Source organism: Aulostomus chinensis, chromosome 18 (genome assembly GCF_037954235.1).
Source record: "Aulostomus chinensis isolate RoL2024-O1b breed Wild chromosome 18, RoL_Achi_v1.0, whole genome shotgun sequence".
NCBI lineage: Eukaryota > Metazoa > Chordata > Actinopteri > Syngnathiformes > Aulostomidae > Aulostomus > Aulostomus chinensis.
In genome coordinates, this window is record NC_141337.1 from 20,194,934 (window position 1) to 20,216,241 (window position 21,308).

The following is a 21,308-nucleotide window of genomic DNA, read 5'->3' on the forward strand; positions in this document are numbered from 1 at the left end:
TCCACTTGCCCATCGCCCCAGAGACTTGGCTTCAATTGTTCTCCCTCCCATCATGTCAAATGGCCACAGATTGCCTTCCTTTGTCTGTCTCCTGTTTCTTGACTTTCCCCTGAAATCCTCCAGCACTGTGCTGCCTCAGCAGTTCGCCGCAGCACTGGGTATGAGGTTACAGCCCCTCACAATGCTCCTCCTGCCCCTGAGTTGCGTAATGTTCAGCAACAACAGGTGCACACAATAACCTGTGGTACACGTCGCATGCTGCAGCCTCTCAGGGTTCCCCCCCTCCAAGTGCCTGCTGGGAAACACGCAAGCAGCCAGCAGATCAACGGAGCACCAGGATCCACCTCTTCCCAGGAACATGTGTTCAAGTCCTTTTTATTCAGAGAAAACAGCAGGATTACATGAAACCTGCCAGTAGCCTGAACTGCAGGACTGAGGCTCACCAAGGCTGCTCCGCGTGCTTGGAACCTGATCACTCAGACATGCATGATCACGGGACAGGATTCCATGCCGACCGTGATCCTGTCACTCAAACTTTGATCCTACCACACAAGCGGGATCCTGTCACTCAAACCTTGATCCTACCACACAAGCGGGATCCTGTCGCTCAAACCTTGATCCTACCACACAAGCGGGATCCTGTCACTCAAACCTTGATCCTACCACACAAGCGGGATCCTGTCACTCAAACCTTGTCGTATATTGTCGCATTTCTTCAGGAACAGGCTGTTCTTGGGTTCAAAGGTCACATCAAACCACCAGGACTGACCAGAATATTTATGACATCTTTGTGTCCTGACACTTAAACCCACTTGCACAGCAAATTTAACCCTGAGTCAATCTCAGTGGCTGTGAATGCTGTGAAACGTGGGAGAGGCCCTACTTATATAACCATAAAAAACAGCAGCTTATCTGTCAGCTCCCGTATCAAGTGAATGATGAAACGTCCAACAAAGAAGAAAACCAAACGTCATTTTTCCGCCACTGTTGTTTATTTCTTTGTTGCTGACACTTGGTTTGGTCTTGTGCAATCAGCAAAATACTTTTGCTTTTTACAAATGATAATAGGCACAAACATACGTACAGTACATATGCACCTCCCATCAGGGGGCGCCAACAGGTAACTCGGGTCAACGCAGTAAAATACAATACAGAATAAAAACAATTACATTTGTTATCATGAACATAAACTAGGATGTTACTCATAAGAAAAAAAAATGTTGCTACAATAATGCAACTTAATTTAATATTTGTCAAGTAATAGGGCTATGAAGATGGTGGTTATATGACCGCTCCAGCAAGTACCTCTCACACTCTCCACCCCTCCTTGAAGATCAACTCCCTGACCTTGGCGTTAGCCCCATCATCCGAGCTTCCCGCCGGGAGGACGTCGGATGTTTGAGGCAAAGACAAAGTCAGAGGAGTGCCTGGTTCCCTCAGAGGCTACTAGAGGAGAGCTACGTCTCCGTCAGCATCTTGTTTCCCACGTCTAAGTAACTCAATGTTATTTTCTCTCTCTCAATGTAAAAAAAACAACCACAACAACAACAAAGAGGAATTTGGCACCCTGAAATGTGTTCTTTCCTGCTCGTCTCCCTTGCTGGGGCCTGTCTGTACCTCTACCCTCTCACGATCGCCTCCCCTGGCCACCTCCAGTCCCGTCACGGCACCAATTAATCTACCAAAACACATGAACACACCAGTTAGTTTGGTTCCGTCTCTTCAGGCCCTGCAGAGCAGCCCAGACCTCCCTGGACATGTTTGCTGCACCAGGACGAGCTGCTATCACTGCAGATGGATAGCAGCTTGTGTGGTGAGCTGGCACCTCATGAGTTAAAGATGGGGGGGCGGGGGTCACTCCTGAGGGGGGAGCATCATGGTAGTTGTGATGTCACTAATCCTGTTTGTACGTCCGCAACGTTCACACTGAATCGACGGCGAGCAGCGTACAGGCTGGCTGAGCACGGAGTGACTACTGATGAGGACTCGCTCTGCAGCAGGAGCCTGGAACCCTGGAACAGCTGGTCTCTGGTGGGCACTTCCAGGGTTCCCTCTGGACTCATAGGTGCTTTGTAACAGGGGGAACTATTCCATGGGTCCTAGAACTCGGAGAAAAATGTGGTATGTCTGGACCGCAAGAACTAGGGAACATCTTAGTTCTAGAACTCTGTTTGAGGAAGGTTTTTAGCTCTTACCTCAGGGAAGCAACTTTCTAAACACAAAAGGAACCAGGAATGACAAGAGTGTTGGTTGATGGGTCAAAGACCAGCTTACGCAGCACCTGTAATTGGGACGCACAGCTGCTGCTCACTCGTCAACAGAGGTGCGGTGAAGAGAAAATGGCTGACTGCTAATGTTGGCCTGCTTATGACACCGACCGTTCTCTCCAGAAAAAGGGATTCTCAGCGGTGGCTGAGGCCCATAACACAGTTCCTAGAACCGCTCGGTCCTGGGTTTAATGTCTCGTAAGTTTACACTTGTTTTCCACCTATGTGATGTCATGTCCCTCGCCAATCACCTGCCTGCTGGCCTGGTGTTCTGCCACCTGGGTTCTGTGTGGGTTTAGGTTCTTGAGTGAGTTGTCAGATCTTTTGTTCAGTCTCGTCTAGCGATGTCTGTACCTGGGTCCACCTATCAATCATTTTAACTATGTTTAAAGGTATTTACGTGATTGTAATTTTCCACGGTGAAGATTAAGATCACCTGGGGAGCAGCTGAAACAACATTAGGTGGTTTTATACGACCATGTACACAACAACTCTAGCAACGACTCTGTTGCCCTTCGACTAGAAATGAAAGCAGGAATGATCAGTATTCTCAGGTCTGAGTGGACTGCAACTGTTGTTGAACTTGTCAGCACACTAGCGGACAGCTAGCCAGTCAGCTAGCGTTCTTTCCATGCACATGGACGGTTTGAGTCAGATGTAACATGAGGGCTGACATTTGTGTATTTTTTTTGTGTAGTCGGTGTCAAAATGAAGTAAACAAACCCCAGGAACCCTGATTCTTGGACCCCTGGTTCCTCGGTAAGGGTCACTGTCCCACTGTCTTTACTTTAAGCAGATCATCATTTCTGTGTCTGATGTTTGAAGTCTCTGTTTCTGGGTGTTTCTGAGTCTTCAGGGTTTCAAGCCAACGACGCCTCAGCAGGAAACACCAGAATTTTGCTTTGACAAAAGGCAAACACTTACCATAATGTGGTTACTGTACACTGTTTCTATCAATGATGGGAGACTAAATACTTCAATCCCAGTACAACCCAAAGTGGGATTGGCGTCACTATAATCTCCTCATGAAGCTAGCATGCTAACATGCTACTGCTGCTGTCAGCCTGCTTCCTGCTCCTCTGTTCACTGATAATGTGGATTTGGTTGCTCTTTGACAGCTACACCCATTTTGTAAGAGACCTTGTGATTCTGAATGCTGGCTGATGCTACTGGTGTCGTCCTACCAGGAGAGCTAGCTAGCTTGGGCTAACAGTTAGCACTTCTGGATGCTCACAGGTGGAAACTCGTTCTCATCGTCCAGACACACAGGTCCTGCAGCAAACTCATGCTCTGGGATGACTTCCCCTCTCTTCGCCCCTCCATCTTCAGAGTATCCTGGTTACATCAGGTGAGTGGAAAAGAGAGATTCTTACATTAAGTGAAAATAAATCAACAAATTCACACATTAAAGCCTCAACTCATCAAATATGTGCAGGTTCCGTTGAAATTCAATATACACTGAAATACAAACAACAATACATTCATTCATATTAATTCCTCTTGAAATCATATTTTTATTCATCTATTTTCTGAATTCAATTATCCACAAATGTCATCACATTTAGGAGTCCGACCACTTTCCACCCTGGATCCCTGGACCCAAAGTCAGGGGATTTATGAGGAGGGAGGGGGGGTACAGTGGTACATCTGCACCACTGGCGATACGTTCTCCAGGGGAAACAAGTGACGCTGCTGAATGACAGGCCGGGTGGCGCATGTATCAACGAGTCATGTCATAGCCTTGGTCTCCATGGAGACATGCGTGTGACCACTCACCGGTGAGCGTGGCAGTGACTGGACCGGAGGCTGGTAAAGCAGCAGTTGCAGCATAAGATGGACAAGCCTGAGCCGGCTCTGTGACCTCTGACCCTTCTGTCTCCGTACAATCAACATGGTCATCCTCGGCCCCCACCAGCCTGAGGAAGAGGGAGGAGAACCCATCGAGTTTCATGTCATTCACACGTCTGCTGTTGACGGCACATCAATCTGGACGGGGTCCCTCTTCAGCCTCCACCAGACCCCTCCTCTCTCTGGGTTAACTAGCCAGAGCCACCCTGAGGCCCCGGCTCACGTTCTGAGCCAGCAGACAAAGCATCACACACACACACACACACACACACACACACACACACACACACACACACACACACACACACACACACACACGCACACGCATGCTCACACACATGAACATGAGGTCCAGCATGATCCCAAGCCTGCATTAGTAGAAGGGTCAACTTTGACTCCTCACGTTCATTTAGGAGACCCAACATTTGCAGGGAGCTCATCTGTCTGAGGTCAGTGACCCCGTAGCAGCTCGGTACGACCGAAGGCCTCAAGTACATGTGGCTCCCTGCCTTGTTTCACTCGTTATGAACAAAAACAGTTCAATCAGTCAAAGACCATGAATCCAGGAGCAGATCAGCAGCTGGCAGAAACGAGTTTCCTCCAGATGTTCCTGACGCGCTGCTGCCTCTTGGGGAACAAAGAAGTTTGCAGTAGAGGAGAAGTCGTCTCCTGCAGATATCAGGAAGGATTTTACTGTGAAAACTGAACATGCTTTTCCTCTTCAGCCCCTATCCCATCGTCCTCTCCTGGAAACTGTGACATACGCACTTCCTGGAGGGTTTGGGCCCAGGGCCGGTTTAGGCAGACATTCATGAGGGGCAGGAATGTGAAGGGGCATCCTGGATGCTCATTATGCTCCAGCAGCAATTTCTTTACACACACATTTGGAGGTCACTTTTTTGCCGAGAACAGTGTTCTCTCTAGGCCCTGGGTCCAACCCCCCACCGGGAGGACCAGCGGACTGCACTCCCTCAGGCCTGGACCCTCCGACCTGTCTGACTGCTGTCGTACTGGGAGACTTCGCTCCTGCCACTACAGCTCCTGGGGTCACTGAGGCACGCAGACCCCCTGACCCTGACAAGCTAGCAATCCCTCAAGGGGGAAGATTGAAAAGAAAAAAAATGGCTTCATCCAGATTTTAACCATCAAGTCCATCAGTAGGGATGGGAAGCGGTTCTTGTAGTATTTTTCAGCTCATGTTGTTGTTGACGATCTTGCTACGACCGATTGTTTCCTCAAAGTTCCCACGTAGTTGTGTTCTCTCCTGGCGTGTGAAATCTGACTCCAGTGTCAGGCTATGACATCATCGGGTCATTTGCATACTTACAGTGATTGGCTATTTACTGCGGGGTGGGGGTGGGGTTAGCAGAGTGTAGCATGGGAAACTACACAAATTCACAAACTGGGGGAGAGAGATGAGGAAAAACTGTCTTTTGCGGCGGACGTTGCTAAAACTGTGATTGCGTTCGTTTTTAAAACATTCATTTTGTGGGTTATTTATTTAAAAACATCTCAAACTCTTAAATTTTCATGTGAGGGGGCACAAGGCTCGTTTGAGGGGGCAGAGCCCCCTCTTGCCCTGGCGCAGGGTTAGGGTTAGAGCCCCGTTTAGGACCCAGTCAGAGTTCATCTCGGTTCTGTTCAAACCTCCAGGAGGTTTTATGGTTTATTCGTCACGGATGATCTTTATCATGATTCCGGGCTGCTATGATGGAGAAGGTCATCATGTTAACATCCAGCCAGCCTTGTGAGTCGCTCGTATCCTCACCGGTGTTTGTACGCCAGCACACACTCGCCTCCGTCCTGTGGATCCACATTGTAGATGAAGAGCTGGCCGTCGGCCGTGGCCACCAGCACCCGTGGAAGCTTCTGGATCCTGAAACACAAGACAGAATTTCCACGCCACGTGTTTGGTGACACTGGAGCTGCCACACCTCATTGCTCTGCACTGTTTCGTTCCATAAAATCTAAAAACTATTCTTCATCTGCTGCTTGACACCATCTCTCTCTGGAAGCACACAAACGGGGAGACGCTCACGTGGCCAGGGTGCAGACGTTCCTTTGGCCAGATGTGAGGAGGTGGACGGTGGCAAAGGCCCGATCCTGGCTCATCATGCCAGATACCTGAGCCGGGAGGTAGCTGCTGGCTGCTGAGAACATCTTCCCCACGTAGGCTGACCAGCTGGCAGCCTCGTCCTCACCGCTGCAACAGAGGGGAGCCGTTGATGAGTGAATCACCGACCACGCATATAGGAACCTGCTTTGTTTTCAAGAGAGTGACGAAACGCTGAATGACAGATCTGATCCCTGCAAACTAGAAAAATTCTCAAACTGAGCAGACGCCTACTTCTTGTCCACAGACCAGCGTTCAAACTGCGTCCAGAACAGGTGGTGTTGAGGACAACATCAGGGTCACCTGGCTAACACCTTTTCTGGTGTTCTCCAGTCCTGATGTGGCAAAACATGACCTCTGAGTTTCTGGTTCATGGGTGTGGCGGAGTGAAAGTGCTGTCCTCACAATGACGTGTGTGTGTGTGTGTGTGTGTGTGTGTGTGTGTGTGTGTGTGTGTGTGTGTGTACCTTGGTCCCAGTTGCTCCATCTTAAAGATGTGCACTGTCTCTGTGTTGCTGGAGGCACAGAGGAACTGGGCATCAGGACTGAAGGACAAAGAGCTTATGTTGACGTACCTGCAGCCACACACACACACACACACACACACACACACACACACACACACACACACACACACACACACCATTAGGGATGCTCTCATCAGTGGCTGGTCCTACAAGTCATGTGTAGATTAGATGGAGTGCCAATCTTATGTGATGTGTTTGACCTCTGACCTCTTCATGCCCCGGCGGAACTCAAACAAACGCAGACCCTCAGGAATGGAGAACACTCGGATGACGGTGCCCTGTGGAGACAGACAGCAGTTGGTTGTTAGCTGCAGCGTGGCAGCATCCCGGTCATGAGGGTCAACTACAGTTAACATCACCCCCCCGTGAGCACAATCCATGTCAGTAGAGTCCCAGTTACATCCTGGTGGTCCCTGCAGTGTGTGAGGGTCTTTTACCCGCTCTGAGGCACTGGCGAGTTTGGTGGCCGAGGCATTGAAGCTAAGGGCTGCAAGAGGACTGTCGTGGGCCGGGACCATCGTCAACGTGCTCTGGAGCCCCCAGGACAACCACAAGACAGACACAAAGAAAGACAATCAGTCCACACTGATGCTGTCCTCACGTCACCAGCCAGTCTGGCCAGTCAGCAGGAATGCAGGAAATGAAAACGTCTGAGGAGAATCTGGTCTGTCAGCTGAGGCCTTGTCGAAGCTATGGGTCAGCGTGGGATGAGACCAGGACAGGTGAGAGGGAAAGAGCCGGATTTCTACCAGACTGGCAGTTGTACACAACATGAGGTCAATTCTTCATAGCGATGAAATATAAGATGTCAATTCATTATCAGGTCACTGGGGAGGAAAGCTGAGCAGGAACAACACTCGCTGGTGCTGAGTGAGAAACCAGTGTGCCGCTCTCCCACTGTCCCGGCACCCACTGGGATGGAACATGAACCCTATCACGGATCACCAGTCCTCACGTGCACTTGGTCATCAGAGCCAAGAACAATCCGCCAGAGACACCGGCTCAGGTCCAGGCAGTTCTCAGGGCCTACAGAGCAGCCTCATGGGCTCTGGTCCGTGACCTTTGACCTCTCTCAAGCGTTAAAAGAGTGGCCCTGCTATGCTGTGGGAAAACTCGTGTCTCATGGTGACAATGTCAGAAACAGAAACTACGTTACCGCACGGTGAAGCAGCTTCACGACGTGCGGAGCAGGAACATGTAGGAATGCGTGCGTTTACCTCTCTTCCTTTGACTGAATAACTCCGTGGATCAGAACTGATGAATGGACAACAGCAGCATGATACGTATTGTGTGGTGACGTGCTGCTTACGAGACTGCTGGCATCATAGACGATGACCTCGCCGATCGTAGCGCTGCCAGGGTAGGCCAGGTAGGAGTTGGAATGATTGACAGACAGAGCACAGAGACCTGGAGAGTCAAGAGAAGACTGCCCTGAACAAGGGTGACAGCTGCAGCACTCAGGTGTGTGTGTGTGTGTGTGTGTGTGTGTGTGTGTGTGTGTGTGTGTGTGTGAGTGTGTATGTGAGTGTGTGTCCTTCTCACCTGACAGGTTGGACGGAGTGTTGAGCAGAGTCTTTAGCAACTTCATGTCTTTGATGTTGTGGATGTAAATTGACTCTTCCAGGCACACCACCAGCCTCTGCAGCCCCCCCCCCCACACACACACACACACACATACACACACACACACACACACACACACACACACACACACACACACACACACACACACACACACAAATTCAGCACTTTTCTCCTCATCACCATCACAGATCGCTCTCCTGTCAATATCCCAGCTGGTCAGTTTCTTTTATACCAACAGACATGAGCTCCTGACCTTTGACCCTCAGATTTGAGTCTTTTAAAGCAGAAATCTGGATTTTCCAGCAAAACAAGACTAGACTGATGAGCTGGAGGGTAAAGGTGTGTATTTTCTTGCTTCTTCTCAGGGGTCAGAGTGGTTGACCCCTGCGGTTCCTGCTGCTTTCCTCATTTCTCTTACATTTCCATCTTTTTATGCTCCGATAAAAATGAGACAACATATTTACGTTGGCAGGGTTCCAGCTGCAGCGGCCTGCAGTCACAGGTATTTATGTAGCCTCCCTTCACCTGCCGCTACCAACCAGTAAGCTGGCGGTGAGGGAGCGGTACTGGGACCAGTCCAGGGTGACGCCGCAGCGGGACCCACCTGCCTGTTGAGCTTGACGGCCAGGATGTTGTTGGGGTAGCTGTAGTTGCAGATCTCGGTGCCCTTCTTGAAGTGGTAGATGTTCATGCGCTGTGGCGTGGCGGTGCTGACCACGACCACCAGACTGCTGGAGAAGAGACGCTCCACAATGAAGACATCTGGCGTCTCTGCTGGGGGACAGGGATCAGACAGACCGGCACTGAGGGGCACGCCGCCTTCAATAAAAGTGCACCTCCACCGGGCGGAGGTAAAGAAAGGAAAAGAGAAGGACAGGCCGGAGTTTGACCGCCAGGCCTGCTGACGCGTCAGATGTCTGTGATGTCAGGTGACTGTGATGTCAGGTGACTCAGAGGCTCTGACTGATCTGTTCACTACGCTGGGACTGGAGCCGTCTGCTGCTGATGTCATCAGTTAATACCAGAGCTGACCAGCGAGAGTTTGATGAGCAGCCAGGGCCTCCATGGAGGTGAACGTTCAACACACACGGGTGCAGAGAGGGTGAGTGTGTGTGTATGTGTGTGTGTGTGTGTGTGTGTGTGTGTGTGTGTGTGTGTGTGTGTGATGTTGGTACTGACCACTCTCATGAATGCAGTCCAGTGAGTCCACTGAGGTCAGAGAGAACAGCTTATAACCGGTCTTTGTTCCCAACGCCAGTGACCTGCAACACACACACACACACACACACACACACACACACACACACACACACACACACACACACACACACTTAACTGACATTCAGGCAGAGCTCGGAACCTCCTCTCCTGCTCCGCCCTCTACTGGTGAAATCCGTCATGGGCCCAGAGCCTCCTTGACCTCCCTGAAGTTGCTAATCTGATCTAGATCGTCTGGCGTCTTCCTGTTGAGAGTGCGACGAATGAAAGTGCCTGGAGGCGGGTCTTAGAGCGGGTTCTGATCTATGATGACAGCTTTGTGCTGGTTCTGGTGTTGTCAGTGCTGAGAAGCAATGAGGAGCCACGAGGACGATCAGGAGCCGCCAATCTCGGCTCTCTGCCGTTGGGAACACTCGCCTCCTGAAGGACGCAGCAGCTCGCCTGGACTTGGATTCAGATGGCGAGCTTGCTACTCATGTTCTCTGATGGCCATGCAGGACGCGGCGTCTGAAGGGACGCTGTGCAACAGCATCCGAAGAGCCCAAAAGACAAACGCAGAGCAGCTGCACGCAACCATAAACCCTCCAGGCAGAACCAGACGATGACTGAATACATCGAACAAGAAAGCTGGACCAGCACTGCGAAGCACTCTGGCCAGTAAAGCTCCTCCATCAGCGCCATGGCAACCATCATGATGCTAAGCTAACTAGCATGGATCTTCGCCTCCTCAGCCCTCAGGACGCGTCCTTCTTACTCTCACGCTGCCAACCAAGCTCAGCATCCACAGCATCACGCCATGTTGACACGCTTCGCTCTGACATCACTCATTCCCTTCATGTCATTCATCTCTCCTGTCCTGCCTCGTTTCCTCGCACGAGCAAACCTGCAGCGGCCGGGAGAGACGCAGCCGACGACGCCCCCCCCCCTCATTCCCCCATGGAGGTGAGGGATGCCCCCCCCCAGTCACTCCCACACGGAGGTGTGGGACGCCCCCCCCCCCAGTCACTCCCACACGGAGGTGAGGGACGCCCCCTGCACTCACTCCTACGTGGAGGTGAGGAACACCCCCCCCCACTCACTCCTACGTGGAGGTGAGGGACGCCCCCCCCACTCACTCCCACAGAGAGGTGAGAGACGCCCCCCCACTCACTCACCCGTGGAGGTGAGGAACGCCCCCCCCAGTCACTCCCACACGGAGGTGTGGGACGCCCCCCCCAGTCACTCCCACACAGAGGTGAGGGACGCCCCCCCACTCACTCACCCGTGGAGGTGAGGGATGCCCCCCCCCCCCCACTCATGGGTGGCATGGCTCAGGGGTAGAGTGGCCGTCTAGCAACCAAAGGGTCGCTGGTTCGATCCTCGACCCCGGTGACCACGTCCAAGTGTCCTTGAGCAAGATACTGGACCCATAATTGCTCCTGATGAGTAGGTTGGTGCCTTGCATGGCAGCCTCCACCATCAGTGAGTGACTGAATGAGACGACACTGTAGAGAGCTCGGAGTGCTGCTAAGGTAGAAAAGCGCTCTATAAAATTGAGTCCATTTACCATTTACCACTCAGTCCCACGTGGAGGTGACAGACACCCCCCCACTCACTCCCACACAGAGGTGATGAGGTCTCCTCCCTGGCCCCGCCCCCACTAGCTAGTGAGGTGACTCAGCTCTTCAGGTGTGAGACTTCCTGTCTCATGCACTGCCACATTCTGCACCTGCAACCCTTCGATTTCGAGCAGCTGCTCTTGAGCAAGGCAGCGAGCGCAGGGACTCCCATGTCCTCGGGTGTTGCCTCAAATGGGCGTCACACACTGAGAGACGGACTCGTCAGCCTCCGAGCTGATCGCTTCCTGTTATCGGTACTGGCGTGTTTGTGTGTTGAAGCGCCTGCAGGACTATGATGTCACGAGTCTACGGCATTGAACCGACATAATGTCACACAAAGCCTCCAAACTCAGAGAAAATCAGAGTTGAAAACCGGGACCAGTGAAACCGGCAGAGCAGCCCGAACCCTGGGAACCTGCGCCGGGTTCCGAAGTGTCCACATCGAGACCTGAGCATCAACTACAGCCCATCGAGTGCCAGTCCTGCAGTCAACGCTCCAGTCTGGGACACCTGGGGGTCACGTGATGTCACAGGGGAACAAGGAAGAGCTGGACTCAAACCCACCAACACAAGATGGAGAACAAGAACAAGAACTTGCTCTGAATTTTTTTTTTTGGGGGGGGGGGAGGGACTTCTCATAACAGAAGAAAATGGCGAAGCGTCCTGGAAGTCTTCCTTCCTCTAATCACAGAGCCGTGGTGTGAGATTCCTGGGAGCAACTGTCCTATTCTGGGTCAAACCCAAATCCAGCACCTGATCCGGGAACTTGTTTTACTGCGACGTTGTCGGAACTAACTGAGTGCATTTAAAGTAAGACTGGTGACATCACTGTGATGTCACCAGTCATTTCCCCCACGGCCACACCAACATTTCCAAAATTGTGAACTGGCCCTTTAGTGCTTCATGCTGGGAAGTTTACCCACAACCCCCTGCTTGTAAACAGAGGCCGCCTGGCTTTGGCTGCTTACGTGGAGTCTTGGTTGAAGGAGGCGCAGCCAAACCGGATGGCCGGTCCGTCCGGTCCGCCAGGCCCGCCAGCACCCTCTCCGGTCTCCATCCCAGTTCCCAGCGACCTCCCTCCCTCCCTCCGCCCTGGATCGGAGGCCTGGGGTCGGCTGCACCTCGTCGCTCGATGTCGGCGGAGGACGGATCCACTGCGGCGGAAACGAAGAGCGGCGGCAACGCGAGGACAGCTGGAGACGAACCGGAGCTCGAGTCACCGAGCGAGCGTCCGCTGCTGGGAGGACGGCCGGAGCCCGGAGGAAAAACAGGCAAAAAGCAGCAAAACACGAACAGCTGACTGCGCTACGTCACACTGCGCCCCCGGGATTGGTCCGCCCGGTTCCTGTTGTCACTGCTCTCTATTACGATTGGTCGGTGGTGCAGAGCCGTGCTCTGATTGGCTGTCGATCCGAGTCTCTGTTGTTGGCGTCTCATTCAGCAAATCAGAGCTGAGGAGGACCGGACCACCGTGTGAGTCCGGGGCCCGGAACAGGCCTCGACACGTGACCACGGAGACACGTCAGAGCCCTGATGACGGTGCAGATGCTCAACACCTCACGTGACCCCGTTACGACGCCTGGTAACGATGTTGCGCCGTGTGTTCATGGAGTGTGTGTACTTTTTATGCAGGTAGTGTTGTGTGTGGTTGTGTAGTGTTGATGTCTTTGGACTGTGGAGGAAGCTGGAGTACCAGAGAGAACCCAGTAGGAACAGGGAGAGCATGGAGACTCACACAGAAAGACCACGTGCTGCAGCCGGGGCTCCACCCACAACCTTCTTGCTGGGGGCCACAGTGCTGAACACTGCTCCACCGGGCCGCCCCTTCTGAGTTTATTTCTGTTAAACTAGCAACAGTTCCTGCAGCTGCTAGCAGAGGTCCAGTGTCTCATGTCACAACATTCAACATTCAAATCACATTGCAGCTCAGGGTCCCGTCTCCATGAGTGCTGGATCAGACGACACACCAGACACGCTGAGTCAGTTCCTTTACTTTAAAAGCTTTATTGACAGCCGTCCATCAGTAGTAGTACTCGTGATTGTACTGCATGCTTTCAACAAAGGGAAGTCGCACACAGACGTGTGGCTCCAGCGGGTGACACCAGGACCAGCAGAACACAGAACCTCAGTGCTGCAAAAGAAGAAGACGTCAGAGTGAAGAAGAGCGCGAGTCTGCAGGTCCGAGCTCCACGAATCATCCTGGGGCACTGGAGGCGCGCTGAGGTCCGGACGTCTGAGCACGAGACGCTCGTACCTGTTGTTTCTGCATGTTTCACACGTCTGACATTGTTCTCGTGTTCAGTATCGTGAGACACTACAGATGACCTGAAGGGTTACGTGGGTGCTGGTGCCTGTGCTGGAGGCTCAGTGGCGGTCGGACAACGGCGCGTGCAGCTGCAGAGCCGCCGATTATGAGCCTGAGGACCCTGAATGCTTCCCCCGCCTTGCTAACCAGTACAAGTATAAACATGTCACTCCAGTTCCACCTTGCCTCCAGAACCTCTCAGGTTCTGTATCTTCAGGCATTTGAGTCGAGACTGTGATGTTGTTGTGTTCACTAAAGGTGCAGTCAAGGTGTCGCCTGACCACCGGCTGTCTCGGTGCGATTTGACCACGTTACCTTAAAGTCCCAGATCACCATGGCTCCGTCCAGACCCACGCTGCTGTACTTCTCCACTTTGGCTCGTTGCCCCGATACAAAACAAAGCTGCCTGCGGCGCACAAAGAAGCACAGACACACAAAGACCATTACAAAAGCCTGAGGTCCCGACTGCACCGGGATGCACGAGTCTCACGGTTTATGTTCCAAGACGTTCCTGCAAGAACCCTTCTGAGACAGAAATATGAGCTAGAAACCACCGGCTCTCACTGAGAGAGCGAGAGGGGCAGCAGCGCTACGCTCTGGGGTTCATCAGTGGGACACTGGCGGCACCTGAGACTCGGGCTGGGTCTGTTTATCAAGCCTGCAGCAGCAGCGGCGTCCCAGTAGGAGGCGCCACATCCCAGCACAGGTACCACTACAAACCAGTGACTGATAGAGGCCTGAACCAGCTGATGGGGACAGTTGTGGAGGAACCAGCTACTGGCAGGATGATGTCATACCCAACGCACAATGTTTACAGTTTCCTGCAGCACATTTCAGGATAAAAGCTTTTAATTCAGCTCAAATTTATTGTGTTTTTGCAGAGAAGCCAAAAAGTAAAGGAATTCCATTTAACAGTCAGACTATCAAATAATCTGGTGGGCCAGATATCATTGTTGGGGTTCGGTTCTGGCCTGCAAATAGCCGACCACTGCTGTGAAGCGGTTCACATCGGGTCGCTGCCAGGAAAGGTTCCAGGCTGTTTAATCTAACCTGAGCAACATGTTTCTGCTCTGTTGTCTGAATGAAGTCAAAAACCCGGGTATGCTGCTATCTTGCACTGGTGACATCATTTAGAACCAGAACCTTCCGAGGAGTGATCTGGAGCTGGAGCCCTGATGTCAAGAACCTCCGGTCCAGCCAGTGAGGCCACTGAAGATAAGAGAGACCAGCAAGAAGTAGTAGGAACCGAAGTCACGGACAAGGTTTTCATGAGGAAAACGTTGGGGGTGGTACCTCAGGAGTTTAACTCCGCAGGCCCACCCCCAGGTGACCAACACCGGTTAGCTGCCACACCTCCAGCTTTGTCAACAGGTATCCCAGCATGCTCCTGTGCTTCAAATTGGCTGCTGTGAGAGTCTGGTCAGACCCAGCGGGTCAGAGGACGGGATTTCAGCTCAGGAAACAGAAACTACTATCAAACCCAAGTTTCACACAGTTTCCTGCTAGAAGATAACCCAACAAAGAACACGGTGAAACAGCAGCGACCACGCTCACGGAGCGGCTCAGGTGGGACCGCGTGGTTGGCTACAGCTGGTGGTGCTGCATAGCGAACAGAACTGGCAGCGTCGCATCCTGGTATCGTTACATCAGAACTGAAACACTGACAGAGGAGAGTCACTTGATGCTGCCGTCAGTCTGGGACCGTGGACCCAAACACAGACGGGTCTTCAACTCAGACTCTGAATGTCTTCATCTGGCTGGCAGTGAAGTCGGAGGTCAGTTGTGATGTCAGATGCTTCCACGGCAGATGAGTTGGCCAAGTTGAGGGGAAAGTCCCTGTCATCAGTGTTTACGTCTCCAGCGATGGTCTGAGAGCGCTCTCAGATGCCTCTGACGCTCACGTCCTGCTGCCGTCTCATCAGAATCACATGACAGCAAACAAGCTACAGGGTGCACGCCCACTTCACATCACGCCGAACTTAATTATCCATTTCAGGAGTGATCAACAGTTCAAAGTGGCGAGTGAACTTCAGGGTTGGAGTGCAGCTGGACTCCGCCAGGGGGGCAGGTGAAGGTTGGACTTACGTGATGCTGTTCTGGTGAAGGGTGGCCAGCTCGTTGCTGTCGTCCTCAGTGGCCCTCTTGTCCAGGTTGCGGAAGTGTTGCATGGCCGATACGCTGCTCTTGGAGGTCTGCTTGGGGATGTCCAGCTTCTTCACGAACTCCAGAGCACCAGGTCCCTTATAGCTGAACTGGAGGGGACAGCAGTCATGACCCTGACGGACGACAGACGCAGACGCACATCAAGGCTCAACTTCAAGCTAGAAAGCTGCAGCTGCTGAGATGAGAGGAGCATCAGAGTGAAGGATAGTTACGGCAGTGACGATCTCGGTGGGGCTGACGTAGAGGATGCTGAGCATGGGCAGGTGCTGCAAGCTCAGCTGGGTGACCCTGAGGACACACAGGTCACGGGTGTCAGAAACATGACAACACCTCCGTCTACACAAGGACATTGAGTTAATGGACAGGCATTTCCACCAGCATGGCCAGATGGGGACAGAAAGCTGAAATCAAATCACCAAAACTACGAAATGAGAGCATTAAAGTATCTGAACAGACTCTGCATGCAGGCCTCGTCTGAGGCTCTCGGTGAAGCTTGCAGACACAGATTCTGACATCCAGTAATCACATGATCTGTCGTCAAGGCAACATTCTCAGAACCAGTTTACCCACGGTAGCTTCTTCTGTTTCACATACAGCGACCATCACCAGTGGAATGAGAAGTGTCTCGGCCAGCGTAGACAACACTGGCACGTAGCCACCACCACCACCACCATCACCACCATCATCGTCGTCAGCAGCAGCAGTACTCACTCCTTGCCCTGCGCCGCATCCACCACAGCAACGCTGCTGTTGTGGGCCACCCAGGCCAGCTGGTCTCCGCTGGGGGAGAAGGAGACGCAGTGCACCCAGCCTCCACAGTCTTTATACTCCAGCAGCACCTCCCCAAAAGGCATTTTGGCCCCCCAGGCGGTGGGTCCGGGCTTATCCTCGATGTCCTTGATGTAGGCTGAGAAAACCCTGAGACACCACATGGAGCTCCGTTAGTCTGCTGCTTGAGATGCTTCACCGTTTCTGTTGAAGATCTGTGCCTGATCAGAAACTGTTATTTTAGGGTGTGACTGCAACTGAGGAAAGGATAAGATTTCATTCTAAATGTGTAAGAGAATGCACTCAAACAGAGGTCCGAGTACACATCTGCTGATCTGCTGTAGGCGTCTTCTACCTCAGCTGGAGCAGCTGGTGTTGGACGGAGAGGGAAGAAGCAGTGATAGGTGACACAGCTGGTCGCCTGACCACAAACCCACTGGTGACAATAGTCACACTCATACACTCAGAACTGGCGAGGACGACTGAGCTGGAGTGACGAAAAGCCATTATGAGGGCCACTGTGGCAGGCAGGACAGGGTGGGACGGGAGGACAAAGCAGGACAGGGTGGGACAGGGAAGGACAAAGCAGGACAGGGAAGGACAAAGCAGGACAAGGTGGGACAGGGAAGGACAAAGCAGGACAAGGTGGGACAGGGAAGGACAAAGCAGGACAAGGTGGGACAGGGAAGGACAAGGCAGGACAAGGTGGGTCAGGGAAGGACAAAGCAGGACAAGGTGGGACAGGGAAGAACAAGGTGGGACAGGGCAGGACAAGGCAGGACAGGGCTGACTGACTAATAACCAGCGCTCCAACAGGGTGGCCGGCTGGCTCTGATGTGTACGGATGTAGCGCCCCCTGCTGCCCCTCCTCTACAGCTCTGGAGGTTGTCTGACCTGCAGTGGAAGTCTGCAGACCCAGCAGCCAGCAGGATGTTGTTGGGATGCCAGTCCAGACTCAGGATGGTGGAGCGAAGAGGCTTCTTGATGTGTTTACTCAGCCACCTGAGAAGAGAATTCACAGCTAGTTTACGCGGCGGTTGCTGGTCTCACAAAGACAGACGCGAGTTAATGTCACTTTTCTTTACCAGTCGTTCTCCTTCTCGAAGTAGCAGACGGAGATGAGGCGAGCGCTGCTGCCCAGAGCAAACTTATTCTCCAGCGGTGACCACTTCACACAGGTGGCTGCACGGTTGATGCGCACCAGCACCAGCGTGGGCTTCCAGACGTTATCCTTCAGGGTCCACACGTAGGCGTTGCGGTCAGACGCACACGTCACAATGCGGTTGGAGTTCGGAGCCCAGTCGATGCCTGAGAACACGACCAGAGATGAGGGACATTTCCTACATCGAGGCTCAGTCGGTGGTGGTGTTTCCACGTGTTACGTCAGTGACTCGAGAGACAGAAGTGTGTATCTCAACCTCTACTCCCAACACACCTGTGCAGTGGGGACTCTAGGACTACACCCTTGCTCCGGGAGCCCAGATGACCCTTGTAGGTACAGGAAACTGTGGTGATCCTGCCTGGACTCTCTGTTTCTGGGGGGCTTCAGTCATTTCCACTTTTAATTTGAAAGTTCTGCACTTTTTGTGTTTCATTGAGATTGTTGGCTCCGCCCACCTGTGTCTCAGGCGTGTGTCTCATTACTGAGTTGTCTGTGTATTTGTACCTTTGTTCTTTTCAACTTTTTTCTCAGGGTTTTAATGAGGCGTCTGATTAGAGGACATTGGTGTTATCTCTTCCTGTCATGTGATCGATGACAGAGGAGGAAGATTTGCTCGTTTCTCGTCGTTCTAGAAAACCTGATCTCAGCTGTTACAGGAACATTCCTCCGGCTGAAGACATTACAAGAGGACCACGCATGTCCAGCGGGGAACATGGTTCTGTCCTGATGGTCCTCTGGGTACAACCATAGAACATGGCCCCCCCCCCCCCCGGCTGGCAGGTCCTACCGGTGATCCGCCCGCTGTGCTCGGTCAGCTCGTGGATGTTCAGCCATTGATTGCCTTTCTTCTCATAGATCTTGACCACGTTGTTGTTGGGACTCAGGGCGATCTCTGTGAGAGGCACAAATAGCAGGCGCTTTAATACTTCTGGACTGAAGTAGCAGCAGTATTATGACATGTTTGCAGTATCACACAACTGTCGAAGCTTTCAGCTGGGTGCAGCTGCTGGTCCTGTCCCGACTGAAGGGACAAGTGAGTCTCAGTGACGAACCACTGAGCAGTTCAATAGAGGAGGCTAGTCAGGTTCCTCAACCGCCACGCCGCACCACCAGCTAGCTGTTGTTCCCCGCCTTTCAATCTCTGGCTGATCGATGAGAGGATTCGATCAGTTTAGGACAAACTTTCCTTCAAATGTGTGTCTCCCTCCACCTTCTTCTCAAATCTGCTTTAAAAAAAAACCTCCTCATGGTAACAAAAACTAGCACAGGAAGGTCGAAGTGGAACCGCCATTAAATGTGACGTGGATAAGGATATCTTCAGTTATTGATACTGAATCGTATTTTGGAGCGATAAGTAAAGAAAGATGGTTAAAAAAGAGCCGGACCCAGTGGAGGAGGTCATAGCAGCAGGCAGTACGATGGCGCTCGACTCCATCTATACTGGCTGTGTCCCATCATGGACTCAAGTGCTACACCCACGTCTACCTCTTTACTGCTCCCTGCTTCATTCCCAGGGTTGGATGTTCCACCCTTCAGGAAGTGAGGCAGTAAAAGGTTATGTTCCGCATGAGCTCTGGTCTCTGAGGTCCCTCTTGCCACTGAGAGGCCAAGTGTGTTAAACAAGTCCAGCAGTGACTGGACATCTCGAGTGCATCAGTGAGCCTCTCAGTTCATTTCCTGTACCGATAATCAGATTCCTGGTCGTCCCTGGCCAGCGTTAATGCAGTTACAGGAGGGAGGAACCGTATCTGCCAGCAGCATCACAAAGCTGGCCCCCCTCTGCTGAGCCGCCAGGACAAACACACACTTTCATGCATTAGTAGGTGCACGCATGCAGGCAGGCTGCTGCTGTGCTGGTTCACGTACGTGTCTGGTCTTTGTTCCAGGCGTGGCAGGAGAGCGGCTCCAGACCAAAACTGTAGAGCGACATGTCTGAGCAGGGACGCCAGAGGCTGCTGGAATGCGGCTGCTGCGGTGTGCAGATGTGCTGCTGCAGGTCCCAGGAGCAGATCAAGGACACAGACACACACATACACACACACACACACACACACACACACACACACACACACACACAGAGGCATTGTTAAGAATACCTTTACTGGCTGTGAGTCATCCTGATCCAACAGGCTTCGTAGAACGAGGAATGTCTCACCAAGATAACGTCACCTTACAGTTTCTGAGGTTTATTCTGAACTTCGACCTTGGAAGAAGGCAAATCCTCTTTATGGCAGCGTCTGAGGGTCCGTCTGCCTCGACCTCGCCGTTAGCTGTGTGACTCACCCTGCACCTTTATCAGGTGTGGTGCTCACTGAGCAAACATGCTGTTACTGTGAAACCCGTACGCTGCTCTGCTCTCTAACCTGATCCTGACCAGCGCCTACAGGCGGGTTCTCAGCCCCCCAGGCCAGGGTGAGAGGCTTCTGTTCTCCTGATCCCACAGACAGAAGAGGAGAGATGACGGTGAGGGCAGGAGTCACGAGCACAACTCCAAATAGAAAATAGGAAACAAACAACGAAGAATCAGGAATCCTTAGTTGTGGACTGACAGAAACGTCTGTGTACAGAGTAAGAGGGGAGCTGACACCAGAGGTTCCATCTGCAGGTTCCTTCTGGGGAGAGGAACCGCCCTGATAAGTAGAACGATCACATGTCAACGAATTGAACCAGAAACATGAGGAGAACACACAGCAGCTTTGCAGTAGTACTAGAGTAGTACTGAGGTACACAGGGAACTCTGAAAACAAGCAGTAAGAAGGACACAGACAACATATAAGGAGCAACTGTGAGCTAAATGACCCCCGTCCACAAGGACTGGCCCCCTCCATGTCCTGAAATGTGACACCCAGCGAGATGAGCCAGGTCTGAAGAACTGCCTTCCTGGTACCAGCTGAGCGAGAGAGGGAGTGATAAGCAGCGTGTTACCTGTGAGCCGGGGGCGAGCCGTATCCGTGGACTCTGGGCAGTCGACACGAATGCAGCTGAGCAGTGTGGCTGGTGGAGGAAGTGAATGTGCAGGGAGTGGAGGAGAGGTGGGAGTGTCTGCAGCTCTGGGGAAGCTGCTCATCTGGATCAGCCACCACCGCACGGAGAGGACGGCATCTCGCCTCTTGACTTATTGATACATCAGTAGAAAGTACATCCCAACCTGCGGTACAGGAAGTACACAGTTCCTTCAGTCGTAGTCCTTAGATAATTTAGTACTACGGTAAATTCTTCTTAAGTAAAATTACAATAGTATTTGATCGTGAATTTACTTAAGTATCACAAGTAAACATTCTACATGGTACTCACTGCTGGGGGACCCTTGACCTCTAAAGGTCATGTTGAGTTTGTCCTCTGGAAATTTAAGGCTTCAGATTTATCGGTTCGTAGTTGTCTCCCGGTTTGTTACTTTTCTGTGAAAAAAATCTTTTTTTTTCAAAGAAACTAGTAACTTTTGGGTTCAGATAAAGGTAGTGAAGTACAAGTATAAAGTCCTCTGAAATATAAGTACTCAAGTACATGGGTACATTGACATTGTGTTTAAGTACAGTACTGGAATAAAAACACTTTGTTACTGTGCTCCTCAGATCCCAACAGACGCCAGCCAGCGCCAGCAGTGTGTGGCGGACCCTGGTCCAGCCGTGGCCCCGCTGTACTGTGTACTACCTTTAGTAGTACTGATCATTCTTCTAAGTGGGAAGTGAGGAAGGAAGTGAAGTTCTCTGCCTGCTGCATTAAGAGTATTGATGGAGCTTTTAAAACATTTCCAC

The 21,308-nt window shown here is 52.1% G+C and overlaps 2 protein-coding genes across 6 annotated transcripts; both read right to left on the reverse strand.

Moving 5' to 3' along the window:
- Window positions 1-982: 982 nt before the first annotated feature.
- On the reverse strand, window positions 983-12,410 carry wipi1 (WD repeat domain, phosphoinositide interacting 1). 2 transcript variants are annotated; one of them, XM_086185488.1, is made up of 13 exons: window positions 12,124-12,410; window positions 9,519-9,601; window positions 8,944-9,110; window positions 8,298-8,394; window positions 8,065-8,162; window positions 7,193-7,285; window positions 6,963-7,033; window positions 6,696-6,803; window positions 6,154-6,318; window positions 5,884-5,991; window positions 4,044-4,183; window positions 3,502-3,602; window positions 983-1,678 (listed from the first exon to the last, which is right to left on the reverse strand). In XM_086185488.1, the coding sequence occupies exons 1-13, from the start codon at window positions 12,210-12,212 to the stop codon at window positions 1,628-1,630; spliced, it is 1,371 nt and encodes a 456-aa protein (XP_086041614.1). In that variant the 5' UTR covers window positions 12,213-12,410; the 3' UTR covers window positions 983-1,627. The 2 variants fall into 2 exon arrangements, with proteins under 2 accessions (XP_086041614.1, XP_086041613.1); XM_086185487.1 differs by having other exon boundaries at window positions 8,944-9,113.
- A 733-nt stretch (window positions 12,411-13,143) lies between these two features.
- Window positions 13,144-20,636, reverse strand: LOC147245609 (actin-related protein 2/3 complex subunit 1A-A). Of its 4 annotated transcripts, none has more exons than XM_086186320.1 (11): window positions 20,479-20,634; window positions 19,723-19,984; window positions 19,420-19,543; window positions 18,341-18,445; window positions 17,477-17,699; window positions 17,286-17,393; window positions 16,335-16,541; window positions 15,836-15,911; window positions 15,546-15,736; window positions 13,776-13,866; window positions 13,144-13,286 (listed from the first exon to the last, which is right to left on the reverse strand). In XM_086186320.1, the coding sequence occupies exons 3-11, from the start codon at window positions 19,481-19,483 to the stop codon at window positions 13,281-13,283; spliced, it is 1,071 nt and encodes a 356-aa protein (XP_086042446.1). In that variant the 5' UTR covers window positions 19,484-19,543; window positions 19,723-19,984; window positions 20,479-20,634; the 3' UTR covers window positions 13,144-13,280. The 4 variants fall into 4 exon arrangements, with proteins under 4 accessions (XP_086042446.1, XP_086042445.1, XP_086042444.1 ...); XM_086186319.1 differs by having other exon boundaries at window positions 19,709-19,984; XM_086186318.1 differs by lacking the exon at window positions 19,723-19,984 and having other exon boundaries at window positions 20,479-20,636.
- Between the last annotated feature and the right edge of the window lie 672 nt (window positions 20,637-21,308).

Excerpts from the sequence above, each read along its gene's own strand:
- wipi1 (XM_086185487.1), bottom strand. The coding sequence starts at position 12,212 with ATGGAGACCGGAGAGGGTGCTGGCGGGCCTGGCGGACCGGACGGACCG. Across the intron at positions 6,319-6,695 it reads ATGGAGCAACTGGGACCAAG|CGGTGAGGACGAGGCTGCCA; the intron begins GTACACACACAC and ends CCTCTGTTGCAG. Across the intron at positions 4,184-5,883 it reads GTGCTGGCGTACAAACACCG|GCTGGTGGGGGCCGAGGATG; the intron begins GTGAGGATACGA and ends CCTCTTCCTCAG.
- LOC147245609 (XM_086186318.1), bottom strand. The coding sequence starts at position 19,483 with ATGTCGCTCTACAGTTTTGGTCTGGAGCCGCTCTCCTGCCACGCCTGG. Across the intron at positions 17,394-17,476 it reads TTCGAGAAGGAGAACGACTG|GTGGCTGAGTAAACACATCA; the intron begins GTAAAGAAAAGT and ends TTCTCTTCTCAG. Across the intron at positions 15,737-15,835 it reads CCACCGAGATCGTCACTGCC|GGTCATGACTGCTGTCCCCT; the intron begins GTAACTATCCTT and ends GTCGTCCGTCAG.